Source organism: Eleutherodactylus coqui, chromosome 1 (genome assembly GCF_035609145.1).
Source record: "Eleutherodactylus coqui strain aEleCoq1 chromosome 1, aEleCoq1.hap1, whole genome shotgun sequence".
Classification (NCBI taxonomy): domain Eukaryota; kingdom Metazoa; phylum Chordata; class Amphibia; order Anura; family Eleutherodactylidae; genus Eleutherodactylus; species Eleutherodactylus coqui.
The window spans coordinates 171,323,418-171,347,115 of NC_089837.1; the positions used below are offsets into that span (position 1 = coordinate 171,323,418).

Here is a 23,698-nt window from a genome sequence, read left to right on the forward strand (position 1 = left end):
ACATACTGTTCTGGGGCAGACTCTTTGACATTCTCCCCAACCCCCCACCCCCCGGCAGTGAAGAAGAGCATTTCAGCAGGGCAATATTTGAGAGTAGGAAAAAAACTGCTCAGATGAAGCCTCCTCCCAGTGGGAATGCAATCTAGTGTTTATGAGGTTTCACAGGAGGGGCCATCCGGTTACATGTTTAACCCCTTAACGACCAGCCCATAGTGTTTTTACGTCCTCCCGAAGTGGGCTTTATTCTCTGAGGGCGTAAAAACATGTGTCCTGCAGAGACTAAAGCCCCTCGGGCTGTGGACGTGACAGCTCCATGCTGTCGGTGTCCGCAGGTAGCTGACAGCATGGAGCTGTCATCCCGGGCTGTTCAGACCCCCCCCCCGGCATTGCGATCGGCGCTATCCAATATAAGAACTTCATCTATAAATTCAACGCCCTCAATATCCAATCAGCAGCACACGGCTCTCCTTAGATGGTGAGCATTGTAGAATCACTTTTCACTGCACTGAGGCCACAAAATTTTTTTTGTGTGTGTGTTTTTTTAAGTGTAGACTGCTGCACACTGGGCATGCTCTGTAAATCATAGTAGCTTGCTGAATTGCAACCCTGAGTAAAACAGCCTTAGGCTGCCTGTCCACGGGCAGGTTTTCATTGCGTTCCCCGCGGCGATAATCCGGCCACAGGAAACGCCGTGAAAGCTCTATGGAGAGCGCTCCCACCCCCTCACCTGTCCACGAGCAGAGAATCAATGCGATTCTCCGCTTGCGGGCGGCAATTTGCAGCATGCTGGGGATTTACTGTGATTCTCCGCGGTTATCTGTCAGGCTGACGGTAGAGATACACCTGCCAGTTCCTGCTCCCGACAGCCTAAGTAGGAGCGTTTAGTATTTTTTTCACTTTATTTTGTGGTTTATGCTCAGGACATAAAGTCCTAGAAAGGCTGAGCATACTTAGAAAGGCCGAACTGCCATTCACTTGTCTGATCACACATTCGGATTGGCCACGTATGACGGAGGCATTGTGTAGAATTGGCTTGATGACCTGTCCTACGTCGTTGGCTTTCTCTCTATTACAGCATGTAATCTCTCCAGCTTTCTCTCCAGTGCAGCATGCAGTGTCTGTCACTAGTCAGTCAAATGGGAGAATCCCTTCCTCTTGTTATATAACAGCTGTCATTTAGGTGGTTGTGCCTCTAGTAATCCCAAAACCCTGAGCATACGACAACGGTGCTGAATCGCTGGGGAGGGATTCTAAGTGTTTTTGTGTTTTTTTAAATCTGAAGCCCACAGACCTGGCGATTATTAGGCAGAGTCATTAGTTGGCAGCAGTGACCTGCTGATATCTTGTATAGCTACTAGCTGTTTCGGAGAGCTCTATAAAGCACAGTATACAGCATATTGCAGCAGTGAATAATATATATTATAGGTGGCTCAGCGCTCCCAGGTTTGCTAGGCAGGGGTTTTGTATTTTTTAATTCCTATACTCCTTAGTATTTTAATTTAGTTCATCCAATCAAATGAATGGCACTGACCTCTATTGCCTGGGGCAGTCAATATACAATGTATGGTGCTGTACTTGGTATGAGCTCACCTGGTTCTGCTATGACTTTAGTCAGCTGATCAGTGAGGATCCGGAGCGACAGTTTCCCGCCAATCAACTATTGATGGCCTAAACTGAGGATAGGTCATCCATAGTGGTAAGATCCCACAAAACCACTTTGGGGCTGCCTGTCCACGGGCGTTGCCGGGGAGCAGGAGCCAGCTTACGGATCTCAGCGGTGAGCCTATCAGACAGGCTCACCACGGCAATTCGCAGCATGCTGCGATTTGCTGGCCGCGAGTGCAGAATCCCTATGATTCTCCGCTCGTGGACAGGAGGCTGCAAATTATCGCCGCGGGGAACGCAATGCAAAAACGCCCGTGAACAGGCAGCCCAAGACCGCTGTCATAAAGTCTTTGACAAACACAGTATTTTGTGGTTTGGACACTCGTTTTTTGCTGCGTTATTTTTGCAAAAAGAACCTTGCTTATAAATGTTAACTGCAAGCCAATAGGGGATTTTATGAAACACTTTAAAAAGTTGGGAAAAAACACCAGAAAGCACTGTTTAATGTTTGCGTCCACCAAAAAACTCTTGAATAAGATGGTATTTTCTTTTTACAAGCCTGAAAGGAAGCATAAAATGTAGATTACCTGTTGAGTTGGTGACATTTAAAGCTGCAGCCTGTCTCCATCAGAGGTCATTAACATTTATAGGTAGTACTACAAAGTAGCTGTGTCAGCACACAAGATTTGCTGACAAAAGCCTAGAAGCCTCCCATCTGCTCGGCCCGAGAAGTAATTTTTCTGTAGGAGATGTAACACTACTGTGCAGCCATCTGCATGGATACGGTGTACAGAATGTTCAGTGCTGATGCTTGAAGTGGCCCTTAACACAGTATTGTAAAGGAACACCATGCTATTTTTACATACAGCACAATCTTGTATTCCAAAGTGTGAAAATAAAATGTTTTTTTGTTCCTCTACAATACACTCTTTTAAGCATAGAACTGCTGTGAAAAGCTACGGATTTTCTCTTTTCAAAAATTGTCACTGACAGAACTATGAAAATATATTGCGATTCCTGGGTAAAGATTGTACATCTTTTCTGCAGGATCTTTGATGCATTTGCTGAATTTTTCAGCAGTGGGATGACATACACATTAAGGCCTCTTTCCGGAAAGGCTGCGGGTCGGACGGCTTCCATTATCTTCAATGGGGGGGAAAAAAGCCACCAAAATCAAGCATGCTGCGTTTTTGTTTTTTTTTTCCTCCGTAGGGTGAAATCGCAAGAGATTTCCACTCGTGTGCGTGGAAGAATCACTTTTACATTGCATACACCCACCGGATTCTGCAGCAAAAATCTGCCCATGCACATTCGGCCTATAGGGACATTTTAGAGGAAAGTATGCAACAGGCTCAGGAGCTGACACACTCCATACTTGGTGAGTACTATGTTTAACAGCTGTGAATGGAGATGACCTCTATTACTGCTGTTTAACCACTTAGATGCCATAGTCATTGCGAACAGTGGCATCTAAGCTGTTAGATTGTGAGATGTGAATGAGTTGCTATGGCTGTTGGGGTCTACTGAAGGCCTCCAGGCCTGCCATGCACTGAAGCCTATAGACCCCTAAGCTTGACAGGTATCGTATACTGCAATACAAAAGTACTCCAGTGTATTGCATGAGTGAACAGGTGATCAGGTTTTCCAAGTCCCCTAGTGGAACTAAGGAAAAGTAAAAACTGTAACGCTTTTAAAAACTTATAGTAAACAAGCCTTTTACCATTTTTCACACAAAATCTAAAGAATAAAATAAACATTGATATAGTTACATCCTAATATTTAAAATATCGCAATTTTTTTTTTATCCTGCATAGTGATCACCGTAAAGAAAATAAAAAGCACATTATAGATCAGTGAGTGTTTTGCTCACTCAGTCACACCCAAAAAACTGAACAAATTCGATAAAAAAATTACAAGCCTTCACACAGCCCCCGTCAACTGAAAAATAAAAACGTTATGGAAGCCGGAATATGGAGAGACAGAAAGCAATTTTTTACTTAAAGGGTTTTTTTGTTTTGTTTCCTATATCTAAATAAAATTTGTTTGAACCATAAAAAAATTAGTCATCCATTCAACTAATGCAGGCAATCACATAATGTAGTTATCCATCATGCCCTGCCACAAAAACTAAACACTGTTCCAATAGCTTACTTTGCAAAACGATGACTTTATTTTCCAAACGAAATACTTGTAGAAAACTTCAGAAATTAGAGCATGGAAGTAAAAGATAGGAAAAAGAGAAGAAAAAGGATAGGATAGAAAAGAAATAGACACAGAAGATCTTCGCTGCGCCCAATAGGAGCACCGTCCCCGCTCGTCAGTTTGTACCTTTGTTTATCTGCTGGAACTGTGGCAGTTTACTTGGATATCTCCTCTCTAAGGAGCCATTCCTTGAGCCGATCAGATGGTCTCAACATCAACCATGTCGTCCACGTCGCGTAGAACCTCTGAAGCCTACTGTCATCTCTGGCAATGGTCTCTTCTAACTGTCTTAAATTGTCTGTTTTCCAGCCAGGTAATTCTGGTTGAAGATGTTGTTGACTTCCATAGCCTTGGGATCGCCTGTCTCATGGCCAAGATGAAGAATCTAAGTAGACCCTTTTTTTACCCTGATATGGAGCCTGGAAAAATTGATAACAGGGCTATTTCTGGGGAGAAGACGATCCCAGCATGAGTTAAAGCATTGTATAGCCTATTGACATGCTCCCACAAGTTCCGGATCCCAGGGCAAGACCACCACAAATGAAGGAAATTCCCTTCGCCTGTCAGGCACCTCCAGCATCTATTTGATAGCTGGGGATAGATTCTGGCTAATTTGTATGGTGTTTTATACCACTGGGAAACTAACTTGTAATTCATTTCCTGCAATTTACTTGAGATTGACACCTTGTGTCAGGATCAGAGCCTTTGACCACTCTCCATCTGGGATTAGTCTCCCCAGTTCCTTTCCCCACTGTACCTTAAACCCCACTGTTTCGTCCTTTGTCTCCTCTGCTAGCAGAATGCGATATGAGAGGGAAATCTCATTTGTTGGCGGGACCTTGGCCACACACAGCTCCTCGAACCTCGTCAAAGGCTTATTTAATAGTGTCATTGTTCCCAGAGAGAGGGCATAACAACTGATCTGCAAGTACTGGAACCACGCTCCGGCATCTAATTTTTTTAAACTAGTAAAGCAAAATATAAAATTTTTTAGTATCACTATAGTAGTAATCACATGCAGAACAAAATGAACATCTAATTATCGTGCTGTGAGCACTGAATGAACCAAATGCTCAAAAATGGTACAGTTGGGTTTCTTTTACATTTCATTTAATTTAATTTAATTTTATTTTTTAACATTTAATGTATCGTACAACTGACCTTAAAGATGATATCTGGGTTTTCAGAAGTGGATTACCCTACAAAATTTCCATTGTAAAAGGGAATAAGACAAGGGTGTCCACTGTCGTCATTACTCTTTAACATTGCCATAGAGCCGCTGCTGTGTGTCATAGAGGGAGATGCTGAGTTACGAGGTATTAAAATATCTAACACAACTGTAAAATCAATGCTTTTTGCAGATGATGTCCTTATTGCTTTGGCTCAACCAGAGCAAGACCCGTTGAAAATCTTTTCCCTTCTAGAAATCTTTGGGAGGCACTCAGAATTCAAAGTAAACACTTCAAAATGTGAAATGCTAGATATCTCCCCACGAGCGACCCTACGTAGTCTTGACCTCAGAAAAATCCCTGTTAAACTGGTAATCGCATCCATTAAATAATAATAAACTTTATTTGTATAGCGCCAACATATTCTGCAGCGCTTATATAGGCATCCATATAGGAAGAACCCCTAAATCTATTTACAACCTTAAAGGGGTTGTCCCGCGAAAGCAAGTGGGGGTATACACTTCTGTATGGCCATATTAATGCACTTTGTAATATACATCGTGCATTAAATGAGCCATACAGAAGTTATTCACTTACCTGTTCCGTTGCTAGCGTCCCCGTCGCCATGGTGCCGTCTAATTTCAGCATTTAATCGCCCGATTAGGCGCGCTTGCGCAGTCCGGTCTTCTCCCTGGTGAATGGGGACGCTCGTGCCGGAGAGCTGGTCCTCGTAGCTCCGCCCCGTCACGTGTGCCGATTCCAGCCAATCAGGAGGCTGGAATCGGCAATGGACCGCACAGAGCCCACGGTGCACCATGGGAGAAGACCCGCGGTGCATCGTGGGTGAAGATCCCGGCGGCCATCTTAGTAAGGTAAGGAAGAAGTCGCCGCAGCGCGGGGATTCTTGTAAGTACTAAACGGCTTTTTTTTTTTAACACATGCATTGGGTTTGTCTTGTGCCGAACGGGGGGCCTATTGAATAAAAAAAAAACCCTGTTTCGGCGCGGGACAACCCCTTTAATTATCCTCCGTTGGTAACCAAAGTGATATCCTAACTCTGTTAATGGGACAATTTCCCCTTGTCTCTTGTAGGAAGATGTCACCTTATTAAAATGCTTAGTCTCTCAAGATTCCTTTACCCACTGCAAACTATTCCATTGATAAATCGAGAGGACGTGCGAAAATCTTTATTCAGCTTTTTCTGATTTTATATGGAGGATCAAACTCCAACGCATTTCCCTAAATAAACAGCTAAATACATTTTGACTGCAGCGCTCACAGAATCTCCACGCCGGGAGGACACACACAGCAAAGGGAATGATGAACGCTCAAAAAAGGATGTGGACTCTTCATTCATATATATCCAGTAGGTTTCAATAGTAGAGCAGCATTAGGGGGGCTCCCCAAGGATAGCGGCAGAATACATCTTCCAGACATCCGTAGCTAGATGTTAGCATGCCTCTTCTGTCACTCATTGGACTGGTTGCAAGACACCAGCTATTTCTCAAACCATAATTTGGAAGCCAATCTTCTCCGCCCTTGGAATTTAAACGCTTTAGTACACACAAGCTTTAAACTCACGTTGGTAGCCAGGAGATCTCTTCTGGCTAAAGATACCATTGCCACATGGGAAACCTTACGGAAGGCTTATGGGTTCACCTTTTCAATATCAAAATATATGCACCTGTGGAATCACTCAGAGTTTAGTGCAGGCTGCAATAATAAGATTTTTACACTCTGGCATAGTAGGAATATTGAAAAGGTGTCAACTATTGCATCCCCAAGAAACTAGGTATATGTCTTTAACCCCTTAGTGACGGCCCTATAGTGTTTTTACGTCTTGCTTTTGCAGGACGTGTATGGAGGGAGATAGCGCCGCTATCCATACAGTGCGGGCGTCAGCTGTTACAGCTGACACCCGCGAGCAATCGCGGCTATTAACCCTTTAAATGCCTCTGTTAATTCTAACACCCCCCCCCCCCCCCCCGCAGTGAGATCGGGGCAGTCTTGCAGGTGTCATGGCAGTCGGGGGCCTTAGCAGACTGCCTATCAAGCCATCCCCGTGGTGTGGCTTGATAGACTGCCTGTCAAAAAACAGTATGACGTAAGGCTATAGCATACTGCAGGAGTGATCAAAGCATCGCTGGTTGTAGTCCTCTAGGAGGACTAAAAGAAAGTGTAAAAATAAGATCAATAAAGTTGGAAAGGAAAAAACGAAAATAGTGAAAAAAGCAAAAAAGCTCCGTCACTAAGGGGTTATCAGAGCTTCAGATGCTTTATGGCCTTCCTCCATCCCACTCTCTTTCGTATGGGCAGCTTCGGGGTTTTTTAAGAGATAGACTAATTAATATAGCGAAGGAACATGCCACCAATGCATTTGACTTTTTCATACAATGCCCTCCTAAGAAGAACTCCATCTCCACTTTTTAGTACTTACATTAGAAACCAATCATGCAGATAAAGATTACCCACATCTCTTTCAAAGATCAGCACGAGAACTAGAAGACCCTGAGATTGGTGTGAAAATACTTGACAGTTTTACATAGAGCCATTTATTGTTTTGACATCACCCCCCCCCCCCCCCACCCTAATACCCCGAGACCACTTGCTTGCATGCCCTAAATGTTCTCAACAGCAGACTGACCTATTACGTGGTATAATGGTCCTGTCCTAAAATCCAAAAATTCTGGATAGATATTAAAACCCTCATACATGGAACATGGAAACATGTCTTACTGCTGTCCCAACAAACTTTATACTTGTTCCAGTCTTCGCCACCCACAATTAAAATGACAAGACTGTCACACATTATGTTGGCTACAACCACAAGTCCCAACAATATCTGATATATAACTGATCAAACACCACCTCCATATGGATAGGCTAGAAACAGAACGACAGGCAGAATCGCAGGCCAAAAGATTCTTCCGACAATGGCGGCATTTCATAGAAATACTTCTCACTACCTCAGAAATAAGATAATGTGTGTACCCCTTTAAGGGTACTACCTGGTACCTCACCTTGGAAAATTCCACTCCCCCCGTTTTTTTTTTTTATTCTTTGTCCATCCAGGAAGTACTGGTGGAGTCAAGACAGACTGCCTGGTGACGCCCCTTCATGGTTATTGGCTGTATAGAAGGCTCGGCAATAGGTCCTGCCACGAAAGTAGTATCCCTTCTGCTCTAGCGGTTTTTGCTGCTGCATATTAGTCCCTTGAGCTGAAATATCCTTATCCCTTCTCCTGTAGTGGTTTCTGCTCCAGCAGATTATTCCCTGTCGCTGAAATACCTGCAGCTGCTCTCCACGGCTGTTAAGACATGTCACCGCGGCAGTTTTTTTGTCCCCCGTCCCTGTAATCGCCGATCATGCTGTTTCTTACCTGGGCCTGGGTTCCCTGTTGCAGCTGCTTATCTCACTGGGCGCCCCGCTGCAGCTTTTTGGTCCCCATCGGTGTGTTCTCTGCCGCTGTTGCTTCTGCTGAGCAGTCCGACTCTCCGTTGTGTCCTGTGCGGCGCTCGTGTCTACGTGACTACCCACGTGACCTCATCCGGCCCGGCTCACTTCAGCGACTCCCCGGCCCTTACATCTCTTTGGCGCTTCTGCTGCTGTCGTCAGACGTTTGCCGCTGCTACCTCCAATCAGCTGTAAGCCTGACCGTTTTTTCACCTGTGCGTCGGCGGGGGAACGACCTCAACGGCACTGCAAGAGGTATTCATAGTTCCTCTGGATAGTGATTGTTGCCTGCCGTGGCTGGTTAGGGATGGTTAGGGATCATTTCTATATACTTCTAGCATGTACAACTAATTATGTAAGGCTACAAGGAAAATCATCCCTAAGCGGCCCCGGCAGGTAACAATCAATATCCTGTGTCCTGCTAAAAGCTTTCTGATGTCAACCAATAGGGAGTTAGGAGTGTGGCGGGGGCGTTCCTCCTGTCAAACCCCTAGCTTCCTGGTGGCGTCAAGATACACTAATACCTTGTAAGGCAATGTACCATTATTTCTATTCTCGTTGTTATAACTGCCAATAAAAATGTTTTAAAAAAAACCAAAAAACTTGGACAACCCTTAGGTTTGGCCATCCATATCTGTTGACGGGGGAATCCATTTACTTGAAAGGAACAATGTTGCAATAATACCAACTGTGGAAAGTTTTGTGTTCTGACTATAAACCATACATATTCAAGCATTGAAGAGACTGCAGTGCTTTCATGATCGCCGCTGCCTCTTTAAACTGCTGATTGGCAGGAGTGCTGAAAGTTGGCTCCATACCTATCTGATACTAATGGCCCGTCCTTAAGGATAGGCAATCCATTTTGAAAGCCCAGATAATCCCTTTAAATAATGCCATTAAAAAATACAACTTGTTCAGCAAAAAAAAAAAGCCCTAAGGCCACTCCCAACGCGTTTTGCCATGATTTTACTTCCATTTTCGGACACAGGCTACTGCCTTTAACAGCGGGTTTTAACACACCCCATCATTCTGATAGGTGATTAGGTGCTTGAAATGCAGCATAATGGAGTGGACCACACTCCTTCCCTCTGTCCATTTAGATGCTGTGGTAAAGCTGAATGGTTAAATGGCCAGGATCGGAGTTCTCTAATGCCTGCTTCTGCGGTCTGGTGTTGGCTCCATACTAGCCAAATGTACGTTCGACATTAGTTAATATTGGATTGCACAAAGGAGAGGGAGACTTCTGTATAGTACCGCTGTGTGTGTTTTGGTAATTACTATAGACCCTTATAAGTTCATAAGACATTGTGATGTAATTGTTGGAGACAAGTTGAGTATGAACTTGTCCTGTGTAGTTGTACTGCCCGTTCTAAATAGAAGATAAGAAGGCCATTTGTTTTGTTATAGTGTATTTAACAATGTTTATGATGAGAACTAGAGCAGGATTAAATCTATCAGTGAAATGTAAAGAAATGGTTCAAAGCGGCACATTTTCAAGCATGCATGGGAAAAAAGTAATGTCGTAATCCTTTTTTATCACATTTTATTGATAACACTTTTCAAGCTTGGATTAGTCTATATAACGTTGACTTCAGCTCTTCCATATTACAGAGCCATAGATTTAGTCTTGTATGAATAACAGACTAGGTAATTTGTGAAATTACGAAAATTCTGAATTTACTTATGTATCTTTTAGCAGTGAAAAAGAAAAGCAGTCCTCTACTTATTTTGTATACTAGCGAGGATTGGATTGACTGTCATACAGAGAAACTAACCATTCCATGTAGTTGAATGCCGGCTACTTGATTTCTAAGGCCCCCTGTCCCCGGCCAAAGTGGAATATCGCTAGCGATATTCCGATTGGGGGGGGGGGGGGAATATGCTGTCAGGTCTTTGCGGTAAGCCTATCTAACAGGCTCACCACGGAGAACCACGGCATGCCGCGATTTAGATCCCACAAGCGGAGGATCGTTATGATTCTCTGCTCGTGGACGCTGGCGCTGCGCTTTCCATAGCAACATTATGAAAAACTTCACACAGCATGATCGCCGGCGGATCATCGCCCGTGGACTTGCAGCCTATAACAGGTTTATGAGACCAAAGTGCAAAAGGTTTTTCATTTCCACTCCTGAGTTTTAGCAAAATTAGAATATGATTGCCCAAATGAATCCTTGACACTCATGGGGAGTAATATCTCTAGGTCAGAGGGCCCAGTCACCAGATTGTAGTACCTGGAAGGAGTCGCAATTAAACTTTTTTGACATTAGAACCTTAAATGAGGGCTATTTTGCAGTAATCTTCTAAATCTACCTCCCAGTCTTAGAAATGTTCTGACCTACTAGAAGTTTTTATTGGTGGGGTCTATGAGATGCCACTCCAACAATTTCTAGAATGACAATGCTGATTGGCTAGTAGATCTCTGCATTTCTAAAGTCCTCTGAGCTAAAATTGACTAGGCACCCATGTATGATCAGTCCCCAGATCACAAGCCCCAAAATAAAACCGAGGTATACTTGTTCTCCATGTACTTAGTTTATGGGTACTAGATTACTAGGGATATGTTATTGATCCAAGTATTCTTATTGCCATATTGGTAATTGGGAAGGAATTTCCCTGTAATGGAGGAGAGTGTCTTCCAGCTCAGGAGTGTTGTCTCTTTACATATTGCAGGATAATGGGCCGAACTGCGTGGACTAGATTTTCCTTTTATTTTTTTCTTTCTTCAATGTTACCAAGCATGTTTTCTGTAGTTCTGATTAAAGCTAGATTGAAGCATTGAATTTAAAGGTGCTGTCTGGTTAGACACGATTATGGGCCTACCCACAGGATAGGTCATCAATAGTAGATCACTGGGGGTCCACAGCCCAGAATCCATGCTGATCAGCTGTTTTTCAAACCAGTGAGCCTGTACACAGAGCTGATATCTGCAGGAAGCAGACAGCTCAATTCTTACTGCAGTTGCCATTGACATAAATAGGAGCTTTACATGTAATACAAAGCCTGGCCAGGGTTGTCTTCCTGCAGAAATCTGCTGAGCCGGTGTGCTCATGCACTGAGCAAAGAGCTAATTAGCAGTGGAGCCCCACCAATCGACTATTGATGGCCTATCCTGCAGATAGGCCATCTATAGTAAGCAACTGGACAACCCCTCCAATGTTCTCACAATTGCATCCTGTCACATCTGCCACTAGATGAGGTTTTATACAGCGGTTACTGCAGTCATTCTCTTATCCTATCTAGGTTTGCTAGCCATCTATAAATTCCTAGCACAGTCCATAAAAATTGGCACTGTTTTCAGTGTCCATAGAAAAAAAAAACTACCCATCATTTTTGAACCAGTAAGAACTTGTGCGGGATGCTGTGATTAGAATTTCTGAGACTCTTACAGCTCACAGTAAATGCTACTAATGTTTTATTCTTAATATTCTGAGCTGTAGATTTACAGATTGTAAAAAAAAAAAAAAAAATCAAGCAACTAGGAGTTTTGGTTTTTTTTCTATACAATTCAGTATGCAGTTACATCTCTGACAGGTATGCAATACTTAGTTATGGTGAGAGCAGTGTTGCCACCTTTTGGCCCTATAAGTGGTTCCACCATTGGCCTATAGAAAGGTTGTCAGAGGCTACTTGTGTGTACTGGACCTCTCTCTTCCGCTTGTGTAGTGCTTATTGACCACTAGACTCCTCTATGATGCAATCTGAGCAATTTTTGCTCAGTTAACAGTTTGAAAGGAGGTGTGTTATTGGAATGCGAGAAGCTGTCTGGTCATAATGACAAATTGCCCACCACTTGGGCCATTCTGACCAGCGTTTTAGGAGGGGTTGGGACCAGTGAATGTGTGAGAGAACACACAGAAGGCGATCGGACTCAGAATGCCTCTAAAGGACCACCATTAGAGAGGATCATCTGGCAAGCATGAGCAACGCTAAGTGTTTTGTTGACTTCCATCCAGACTCGGGTGGCACCATCATTACAGGGTCCTCTGTCTGTCTGAACCATTTCAAAGCATTTAACTGAAGGATATTTGGTCTCACAGCGCCCATTACGTGTACTGTCTTTGACACCCACCCATTGTCTCTGTGAAAGTTGAAAGTGGACTGCAACAGAGTAGAACCGGGTTGTCTTCAATGATAGATCCAGATTTTGTTTTGGCGCTGATAACATGCATGTGCATGTCTGGAGACCTAGGGGTGTATGTTCAGGACATCCTGCAGCCACATGTGTGCCTCTCATGACTGCTTCCAAGAGGGATTTTCCAGAATGATAGTGCTTGGTCGCACACAGCGAGGGTGTCACAGGAATGTCTCCACAACATTGCCACACTTCTGTGGCCTTTTTTTTTTTTTTTTTTTTAACCAATATAATATGTATGGGACCATCTGGGACGCCAACTTTACCAGCCTACGAGTTTGCATGTGGGTTGGTACACTGCAGGATACCGTACAGAACCTGTGGTCCTCTTTGCCCGCCTGTATCACATCTAAGCTAGAGGCGGCCAGATGGGTTACTATAGCCTCCCTTTGTGTTTTTAATGTTACTCACACATAGAAACTTTAATTCAATTCTGACAACTTCTAGGTGCTATATATATATATATATATATAATATATATATATATATTCTTTACAAAGACATTATTAGCAATATACATTCAGTTGATTTTCTTATATGTTCATAAATATCAGCCGGATATCACAGGTTGCCCAAGTAAGAAAAAAAAATTCTGTAAGCAATACGAAACTTGTTCTATATGGAAGCCTTGACTGTCTCCCTACTGCCTGTATGTGTAGAATTCAAGTACATGTCCCATAAAAACTGTTTTTTTTATAGTTATATCCAGCCAATAATTGTAAACTTTTTTTTATATTTACAATTGTTTACAAAAGTCAGTATTCCAAAACTAATGTAAGAATAGCGTTACCTGCTGTTTTTCTGTGTCCTCTCCAAGATGGTCACACATGCTTGGTCTTCTCTCTTCTCCACTAAATATGTGGAGGACCTCTGGTGTGGTGAGCAGCTGCTTCTGTAGTTGCTGCGCTTTCTCTGATGTCAGAAAAGATGCTTAACGAGTGGTAAGAGAGTGGGGGAGCCTTACTACAGAGAAGAAAGACTGAGTAGATGTGTCCAACTTGGAAGATATTCTTATATTGACTGGACACACAAGGCTCTTCAATAGAAATAGCAGGTGGTAGTGGTCTAACATTAGTCCTCAAATATCTGGGTATAGAAATGTTGGGATAGGAGGGGGGGGGGGGTTAATTATGGGTTAGATTTAATTAATTAATTTTTTTGTAGGAGAAGGCGTTTAAGGCAATGCTGGGCACATACTCTCATAAATAAGGTGGGAGGGGAGGTCATAAATATCCCCCAATGTGTAATATCTTTGTAATGTCTTATTTGGATTGTGATTCCTGAGTTCTGTTTAAACATATACATAACTAGATCATAAGGACATGCATGAATTTCTCAGTTTTATCTGTTTTTATTGCAATGCTGGTAAAGTGACAAATGTAAATTGATGAATACAGTAATCTATTTAAAAAAGGGTAGTCTGTGGAGCAAAACTTAAATTGAAATGTGCACAACACTGAAGGAAAACAGAACTGGTCTCATCGATCTCCTGCAGTTCCTGGTTCCCTGCTGCACTTTTCCTCCAGCCCCAGCAAAGAAGTCCCATCACGGGGTTGAATGCAGCCAATTACTGGCTGATCCCGAGTTAAATGCAGCTGGTGATCGGTTGCAGTGGTCACATGACTCTGTAATGGGCTGCCATTCGCAGAGCTGGCGGATGAGTGCAGCAGGTACCAGGCCCTGTAGGAATGGCAGATAAGTTGTGGGGAGTATTACTTTTTTTTTCCTCTGTTTTTAATACAGCATTGAGTACATTTCAATTTTTTTTCTACCCCCTTAATTTCTCACAATCAATCTGACAGATTTTCCTTATTTCTCTAGAATTTCTTTGTAAAGAATGTCCAAGGATTCATATAACCGTAGAGCGTATCGATGTGAAGGATATACCTAAAGAGCAGGGCTTCATGAGGAGATGGCTTCATGAGCGCTTTGAAATTAAAGATAGGTAAGTACACAGATTCTTATCGGTTATAGAGAATCTCAATTTTCACAATGAGGTCATATATGCAGACGTTTAAAGGGAACCTGTCACGTCCCCACAGCACTATAAACTAAGCTGTGGTGCTGTAAGGGAAAGTGACAGTTAGTTTTCATACTCGCCCAATCCAGCACTGTTACGCGGTAAATTCCGTGTGGCGCACAAATACTTTAGTGTCCCGTGGTGGCGAATCTGTGTTGGTGTAATGGGTTTCTGATATAGGTAACACAATCTGGATATGATTGTGAGTTATAGAGAATATGGTCTTGTGAGAATCAGACATTATATGTGGGGAGGTATGGGGATATTAGGTCAGAGAATACTGTGCAATGCAAAAGTTTTAGGCAGATGTGGGGGAAAAATGCTGCAAAGTAAGGGCTCTTGTTCACAGGCGAATTTTCACTGCGTTCACCGTGGCGATAATCCAGCCGCGGGGAACGCAGTGAACGCTTTCCATAGTGTTGCTATGGAAAGCGCAGCCCCCCTGTCCATGGGCGAAGAATCAAAGCGATTCTCCGCTCGCAGGCGGCAAATTGCAGCATGCCGCGATTCTCCCCAGTTAGCCTATCTGTCAGATAGGCTCACCACAGAGAACTGACACTTCTCTCCCCTGCTCCCGGGCGGCGGCATATCGCTAGCGATATTCCGCAACGCCCGTGGACAGGTAGCCTTAGAGTGCTTTCAAAAATAGAAGTCTTAATAGTTTTTGTCTATTAACAAAATGCATAGTGCGTGAACAAAAAAGAAATGTAATCAAATCAGTATTTGGTCTGACTACCCTGTGCCTTCAAAACAGCATCAATTCTTCTAGGTACACTTGCACACAGTTTTTAAAAGAACTTAGCAAGGAGGATGTTCCAAACATCTTGGAAAATAAAAACCTAATCTCTGGGGCAGAGTCTCAGAACAGATGGTCAGAGGTTCACTAATCTGTGAAAAACAGTCTAAAAATTGCAACAAATATTATTGAAAGATTCAGGGAATCTAGAGAAATTCATGTTCACAAGGGACAAGACTGTCGATACTGGATTTTCGATGTCTACGAGCCCTCGGATAGCACTGCATATTAGGTATCCTCGTATCCATAACTACCTGTACAATGAATTAAACAGCCTGTTAAAGGAGAGGGTAGAGTCACATGTTGCATTGAGAATCGTGGGACTGGTGAAAATATGTAGCCAGTGTGTTAGGACTAGAATGAACATGGTGGGAAGGTTGGAGATGAGGTGTGATGAGATTGGGTCAAGTGCATAGGTGGTGATGTGTGTTTTGGAGTCTAGGGTGGAGAACTTTACCTTCTTAGTTCCTATAACACAAACAGCCAATCTTCTGAATGACACTATGTATTTTTTCTAGGTTACTCACAGAGTTTTATGAAGCTACAGATCCTGAGAAACGGAATACATTTCCCGGAGAAGGTCATGTTGCAAAGCTTAGCTTGAAGAAAACCATGCCATCTTTCTTCATTTTAACTGCTATAACAGCTGGCATGCTATGCACAGAAACTGGAAGGAAAGTTTATATGAACACTTGGATATATGGAACTCTGATTGGGTGCATATGGGTCAGCATCAAAGCCTAAATGGACCATTAGTCTCTACCAGCTGCACATTATACCAAATCTTTTTTTTTTTTTTTTCAGGCGGAGCACCTTGTATGGTCTACCTTATTTGTGACTCCATAGAATGTACGAATGCTGGAAATGTGACTAGTTTCAATTGCAATTTGAGTGTGATATTGATTTTCTAGTGTCTTGAAGTTAACATTGACATGCTTATTGTTAACCCTTATGTTACTTTATCAACATAAATGCTTACCAATAACATTTAATTAAATGCAACAAAGCCATTTATGTTAACTACATATGTGCCAATGGCCAGCCCTACCATCCTGTTACATGGTTGGTCTTGTTGTACAGCCAGCCAAGAACCTTGCTGATCGGAAGACTGTCTATCCAACATGCTTTACAAAGCAGCTGTTGTAGGTCTATCTGGGTCACACATTGAATGATGTAACGAGGTTTGCAAATTTTTGTGCTTTTTCCCCATTAGTTCTAGTAGTTGTTTATTTTCTTCTCTACATTAAAGGGGTTCCTAAACCTCGGCTGTTTATGGTAAAACTCTGTCACTCTAGGATGAGCTTGTACCTACCTAGGGAATAATGTAAAGTAGAAGTATGTTATGAAGGGGACCCGGTGTGAGGCAAAGTATCCACTTTGATACATTTCATTTAGTTTACAGTATAATACAATTGAAAAGCAATTTGTGGTGCTAGCGTCTGCTTCCATGCACGTGCCAGTTTACCTGTGTTGCAGTTTAGCATCTGTACATATTGTGTGCTTCTGCATTCTGCTTTACATCTTGTTTTGCACATTCTTTGAAATGGAAGCTTTCTTTCCGTTTGCTACAGATGAAGTAACTCCTTCCCCCTGCAGCCAGTTTTGGCCTTCCTGACTAGGCCCCAGTTTTCAAATCTGACACGTCACCTTTTAGTGGCAATAACTTTTTAGTTATGCAAGTGATTCAGAGATATTTCTGTTTCCGTGACGCATTGTTCTTTGTTAGTGGTGAATTTTGGTCCCTGCATTGTCTTTTATTTATTAAATACATTTAAAAAAAAATCTACATTAATTAACTAAAATTTTCAAAAAATGTGCCGTTTTCAAGCTTTGAATCTTTTTGCTTCTAAGATAGTTATCATACCATGCAAAATGGCTAATACCTTTACATTAGTGAGCGCTGTATGTTGGACATTTTGAAAAAGTCCTTTTATTTACTTTGGACCTAAAGCGTGTAAGTATATAGGAGCAGTTTTGCTGAGTTCCAAAATCCTATATTTTTGTTAAGGGACCAATTCAGTTCTGAAGTGCATTGTGACATTAAGAGGTCCATATGTTAGAAACACCCCATGTATCACCTTTTTTTAAAAAAAGTGCACCCCTCAAAGTTTTGAAAAGAGCATTCACAAGTTCTGTTAACTCTTTAGCTGTTTCACAGGAACTAAAGCAAAGTATATGATAAACTTGAACATTCAAGTTTTTCTTGCAAATTTTCTATTTTTAGATTAAAAAAAAAACAATATTAACCTGGATATGCAATTTTTAAAAATATCCCACATGTGGTCCTAGTGTGTAACATGACTCAAACACAGGCCTCAAATCACAGAGCACTTTGTGGAATTTGGGGCTTCGCTTCTATTGGGTAAATGTTTGAGCTGTCAATCGCAATTTTGACACATATGTATATAATCCATTTACCTTGCAGTATAAGTGCTATGTTACCCTTATACTGCGGGTCGGTGCAGATACGGCAATACCAAATTTATAGCATTGCCGTATTCAGGGACATACAATTTTTTTCCTTTTTTTTTTTTTTTTATTTCACCTGCAGGGCCATATGTGGGCTTGGTTTTCTTTTTTTTTTTCTTTCTTTTTTTCAGACTATTTGCTGTTATTTGTACCATTTTGGGATGCACGTGCCTTTTTTTTAATCATTTTTTTTTCGCATTCTGTTGACCATATAGTATAAATAATATGTAGTTTTTATTCTGTGGGTCATTAGCGTTCCTGGTATACCAAATTTCATTTTTTTTTCTTTTACTACTTTGGGACAATAAAGGAAAGTGGCAGTTTGCATGTGAAAAAATGTGTTTTTTTGTTTTTTGTTTTTTTATTTCTTTACCACATTTGTTTGTCCCAATTCATCTGAACGCATAGATAATACATATGTAGTACAGGGCATTATCGGACATTGTCGGTTGTTTATCACTGTCGGTATAGCCTGTCATTGATGAACTAATACAGGCCACTCTAAATGGCAGAGGCGGAGATCTAGTTGCCATGGCAACCATCAGCACCCTGAGATTTTATCGCGGAAGTGCGGATGGGGTGAAGGAGGTAGCTTTCTCCTTCTCTAAACTCTCCAGATGCCACGGTCTATGCAGACAGCGACATCTTAACTGTTAAATCTCTGGGATCGGAGCTAAGCTCCATCTGGGGATTGCAGCTGGTCTACAGCTGTGAGTTATAGCTGTGATCCCCTCTGATTACTGGGGGCTCGGCTTCTGAGCCCCCTGGTAATCGGCTCAGTACAAGTACAGCACGATGAAGGGACTACTGGCCTGCTGCTATGTACATGTACGGCGCGCGTCATGAAGGGGTTAATACGGTGTTGCTTGGTGGTATAGGTCATTGGTTTAAACAGTACTGTCCGATTATGGTGCTATGCCTTACTGCTGCCTGATGCTGCAGAGAAATGAAGGGATGACCACCATAAATGCATATGTGCCTTTTTACTTTAGGTTTCGTTTTAGATGGTCCTTGTCATTTCCATTATAAATACCTAATCAAACGTTGAACACTTTGTTTTACATTTTTAAAATAAATACATTCTATATAATTTTTTGAAACTACAACTAATGAATTTAATTGTATCAGGGTCGGTGGGTATTTATTAAGACTGATTTAGCAGATAGATGTATAAAATATATGCTGCCCCTAGCTTGGATGCAAGATGGGATACGGGCAGGCATGCAGAAATACAGCTTCTGTCTGGTATCCTACGGCATATCTGTCCAGATTTGCTGTAACTCAGAGCTTCTAAATCGTGCAAACATGTAGGCTGCTGGAGTTGGCATCCCAGATGGTCGCAAACATGTTCTGTCTGCAATAAATCTGGCAACCGGACAGCCATGGAAGTGTGACAATGTTGTGGAGGCATTCCTGTGACCACCCCCCTTGTGTGTGCAGCCGAGCATTATCCTGCTAGGGTGTCCTGAACATCGCTGAGCTGTCACTGTCTATTGTACCACTACTAGGGGTGACAAGCTGTCGTGTGTGTGAGGGCTCTCCAGACCACCACACCAGCAGTGGGGGCAGTGTGCCGCTCCACAGGAGAGGCAGGATTGAGGCCTAGGTCTCCAGAATTCTAACCCAGTCGTTGCCAGTGTCCAAACTAAACCTGGATTCTTCACTGAAAACTTCGTAACAGTCCAGTTTCATTGACACCACTGTAAATGGAGGCAATATTTAGTGGGTGTTAAAGGCAGTACACATAATAAGGGTTATGAGACCAAATATCCTTAAGCCAAGCACCTGGAAATGGTACAGGTCTGAAACTATGGCGCCAACTGTCTCTGGATTGTGAACAAGGAAACAATTGGAGATGCTTTTGCTTTTCAGACAATCTGGAGTTTATTTGCGAGACGTTTTTGTTGTCCTATTTTACATTTTGAGATTTTTTGGTAACATCTGTGTTTTGGTTTCCTAATGTTCCACCATGGACTTGTCTGCGTATAGAGTACAAGAGGCAATAGTCATTGTACTGAATGGGTCTCGGAATGTCTGCTCTTATAGATTTAAAGTTACATTGCTAGGATGACAATGGGGGAGATTCGGCAAAAGTTATCCAGACGTAAATTTGAGGAGATGCCAAGTTCAACCGCACAGATTGTTTTCCAGATGGCTTCTTAAAAAAATGAAAACAAAGGTAACAATCTGGCTGATATGTGCAACGCTTTCGTTTTTCCTCTTTGCACTATTTTTTGTCTTCCTTAGGGGTTCTCTGGCAAATGGGGGGAGAAAGTCAATATGCAAAAATCATAATTTTCTTAGCTATTCATGCTCATTATGTCTGGAGAATAATCACTGCTGTAAAATTAAAAATGGTTGAGGCCTATACTGCCTCAGAATCCTGTCCTGAATACTGCAGACTGGCACCACCGTCCAGCATGCATGTTGTGCAGCCTGGAGGCATGGAGCATGGCTGATTATAAAGTGGCACAAAACTAGCTGCTGTTTAACAATTGCCTCCAGTTGTATGCTCCGGTCTAGGCTACGTTCACACAGGCCAACGTTTCATTTTTGCCAACGATGCAAGGCATTTTTGATTAAAAATTGCATCACTTCTGCAAAACTGCAATCTTCAAGTGCATATTTCATGCGTGTGAAAGGACAGATCACATCCTACCCTCAAGCACATCACACAGCATGTGAGTGCCATGTGATGTCTTGGATGGGCGAGGCTTTCTGTGAGAACACCTAAAGATGGAACATACTGTGGTTTTTTTTTGTTTGTTTTTATTTTCCCCAAAAGAATGGAGTTTATATTTGTTTGAGTTTTCTGTAAATCGCACAAGATTCATGTGACTACACCCCTTGTGCTACTCAGCCTGACCAGAGTGAGTAGTATGGTATTGGGCTTTATTCAAAAGAACATGTCTGATTTTGGTGTCCAAAATGAACTGCTTCCAATCTGTATGGTCGAATTCACACAGATGAATTTGTGTTCGTTTTTGCGCACACAACTTGCGTGCACAATACGCAGAGTAGAACCTATTAAATTCAATGTGTGCACACGGCATGCAGAATGCCCCGTGCTCTACTTTTATGTGCACTTGCACACCAATAAGCAAGGAGATTGCAATACGCTGCACAATTCTATATGGAAAAACCTATTTGGAGCTCATAAGGCTAAATGGCCATTTAAAACAAGAAGCTATGTCCCATATGCAAAAAAAAAACTTGTCATGGAGCATATTTTTTTTTTTAACTTGAGTGGGCATCTATCATTGATAAATCCGACCAGAATGGCACATGCTGTGAATATATTACATATCATTCGTCCATAGGAGGGAGAAAATGTCTGAATACTGAATAGCCATATTGACTGTAATGGGTCTATGTGCGGTCACTTATAAGAATAACGCTCACCTGAATGAGCCTTTAGGCGCCGCAATCCTTCCATCAGGTTTCCGGTGGCATGCAACCAGTCTTAACTACATGCTAAAATGTGTTTCTGACAAGCAGTGCAGATGGCGGCCACTTTAATTTCACAGCAGTGATTACTCCCTAGACAAATTACTCCGGGCATCTGTAGTTAATTGATATTGAAATATTTACGTTAATTTGTTTTATCGTTTTCTTGAGAGCCTTGTCTGTATTGTTGGAAAACAATACAACTACTTCATGTACTTTTGTGCATTGAAATCTCAAACATGCAACGAGCACGATTTAACCCTGTTTTGAAAAATGTTTTCATAAAGTTTTTTTTTCTTTCTTTTTTTGCATTTATGACATAAAACAATGGTATGTTTCACGTTGGTGCTTGCATTTCTTACAACTTTCTTAAAATTGCACTATGAGAACATGATTTCTAATTCATTGTGTGAGCCATATTTCACTGTTGTTGAGCTGACACTTGACAGATTTTTTTAATGTGTTAGAAGGAGATATATTGGTAAAAGCTGTATGTCTAGATAACTAAGGCCCTCTGGAGATTTTCTGGTTCTTTTGATGTCTCCACTACATCCAGTCTTGTGGGCACTCAGCGTCTTTTCATGTGGCAGGACTAATGAATTCTGTAGAAGAAAATTGAGATTGCAATCCTGTTCTTTATCACATTTAACACATTCTGTTGCCAAAAATTAGTTCTAACAATGTACTTGTTGAAAAGCATATATTACAAAGTGTATCACTATTACATCATGTTCACACATAGTTCTTTTGTGTTTATATAAAATGCCCATATACCGAATGTAAAGTTTGTGATGTGTTGCCAAGTAAAATAAAAATAAACATTTTAATATTACAATTGGCTTCACTTAGTAATATTACAAATTACCTGTTTTAGATCTCGTCACTCTGCTTCTGAAAAATGTTGTTTACCAGGAGTTTAGGCGAAGCCCAGAAAAATTAGTTTGCTAACAGTATAGGCAAGGGCCTGAAAAATTGGTGTACCAAGAATACAATTTTACCCCTGAAAAATTGCTTTACCCCGAGGGCAGGTGAAACCCATAAACATTTTGTAAAGATACAGCTTGTTGTTGCTTAATTTGTAACAGAGCCTGGAGGCAGCCCTCCGAAAAAAATTGGTTTTAACAGAGCCTTGTGGCCCGCAAAAAAAAACTGGCAGTTCAGCGTGATGACATGCTGTTTTAGGAGGAGGAGTAATATCCGAGAGGGATAGACCAAGCTACTTCTCCCCTTTTTTGGAGTAATGGAGGATGCATATTTCTCCTGTTGCAGCGAAAAGAATCTTTTATGATCCGCTGCTTTCAACCGGTTGAGAAGAGAAGTCTGGGGAAATCCAGCATTTGTTCATTCTTATGTGTAAGCATGTCGGTGCTGTCAGTTGACAGGCGGGTACGCTTATCCGTGATGATTTCCTCCCCCAGCTGCACCAAACAACCTCTCTGACAAGACTTTAGCGGCAGAGCAGGCCAGCACCTCCAGGGCGTATAGCGCAAGTTCGTGCCACGTGTACAGCTTTAACACCCAATAGTTGTATGGAGCAGAGGGATCACGGAGGACGGTGGTACGATCAGCTATGTACTCCCTCACCATCTTTTTACAGTGCTCCCTCCGATTCAGTCTTGACTGGGGAGTGGTGACAGTCTTGCTGAGGAGCCATAAAACTGGCAAAGGCCTTGGAGAGTGTTCCCCTGTCTGTGCTGGACATGCTGCCTGATCCCCGCCCTTCCCCTGCTAGTTGGCCCTCTGAACTGAGTCTTCTACCACTAGCGCTGTCAGATGGGAACTTTTTCCACCAGGGCCCTGTGGTATTGCATCACTCTCGTACTCCTTTCCTTTTCTGGAATGAGAGTGGAAAGGTTCTCCTTATACTGTGGGTCGAGAAGGGTGTACACCCAGTAATCTGTGTTGGCCAGAATGCGTCTTACGCGAGGGTCAAAGGAAATGCAGCCTAACATGAAGTCAGCCATGTGTGCCAGAGTCCCAGTACGCAACACATCACTGTCCTCACTAGGAGGATGCTCTTCCTCCTCCTCCTCTTCAGCCCATACACGCTGAACAGATGAGAAAGAAGCAGCATGGGTACCCTCTGCAGTGTGCGCAGTAGTCTCTTCCCCCTCCTCCAAAACGCGCTGAGATAGACGTGAGGGTGGTCTGGCTATTAAGCGACATACTGTCATTCCCATCTCCTGTTCTAACCGCAAAGCGTCGGCCTTTATGCTTAGCAGCGAACTTCTCAGTAGGCAAATCAGCGGGATGGAAACACTATGGCCGCATCGCCGCTTACCATTTGGGTAAACTCAGTTTCTGAGGACCTGACAGATGTCTGCCAACCATGCCCACTCCTCTGTGAAGAACTGCGGAGGCGGACTACCACTCCGCCAGCCATGTTGCAGCTGGTATTCTAGAAT

At 42.4% G+C, this 23,698-nt stretch overlaps 1 protein-coding gene across 1 annotated transcript in view; it reads left to right on the top strand.

Moving 5' to 3' along the window:
- AGPAT5 (1-acylglycerol-3-phosphate O-acyltransferase 5) overlaps window positions 1-22,119 on the top strand; it is a 73,175-nt gene extending 51,056 nt beyond the window's left edge. The window contains exons 7-8 of the mRNA XM_066603638.1: window positions 14,383-14,506; window positions 15,896-22,119. Of these exons, the coding sequence (XP_066459735.1) occupies window positions 14,383-14,506; window positions 15,896-16,121 (350 nt within the window). The 3' untranslated portion in view covers window positions 16,122-22,119. The remainder of the gene's footprint in view (window positions 1-14,382; window positions 14,507-15,895) is intronic.
- The last annotated feature ends 1,579 nt before the right edge of the window (window positions 22,120-23,698 follow it).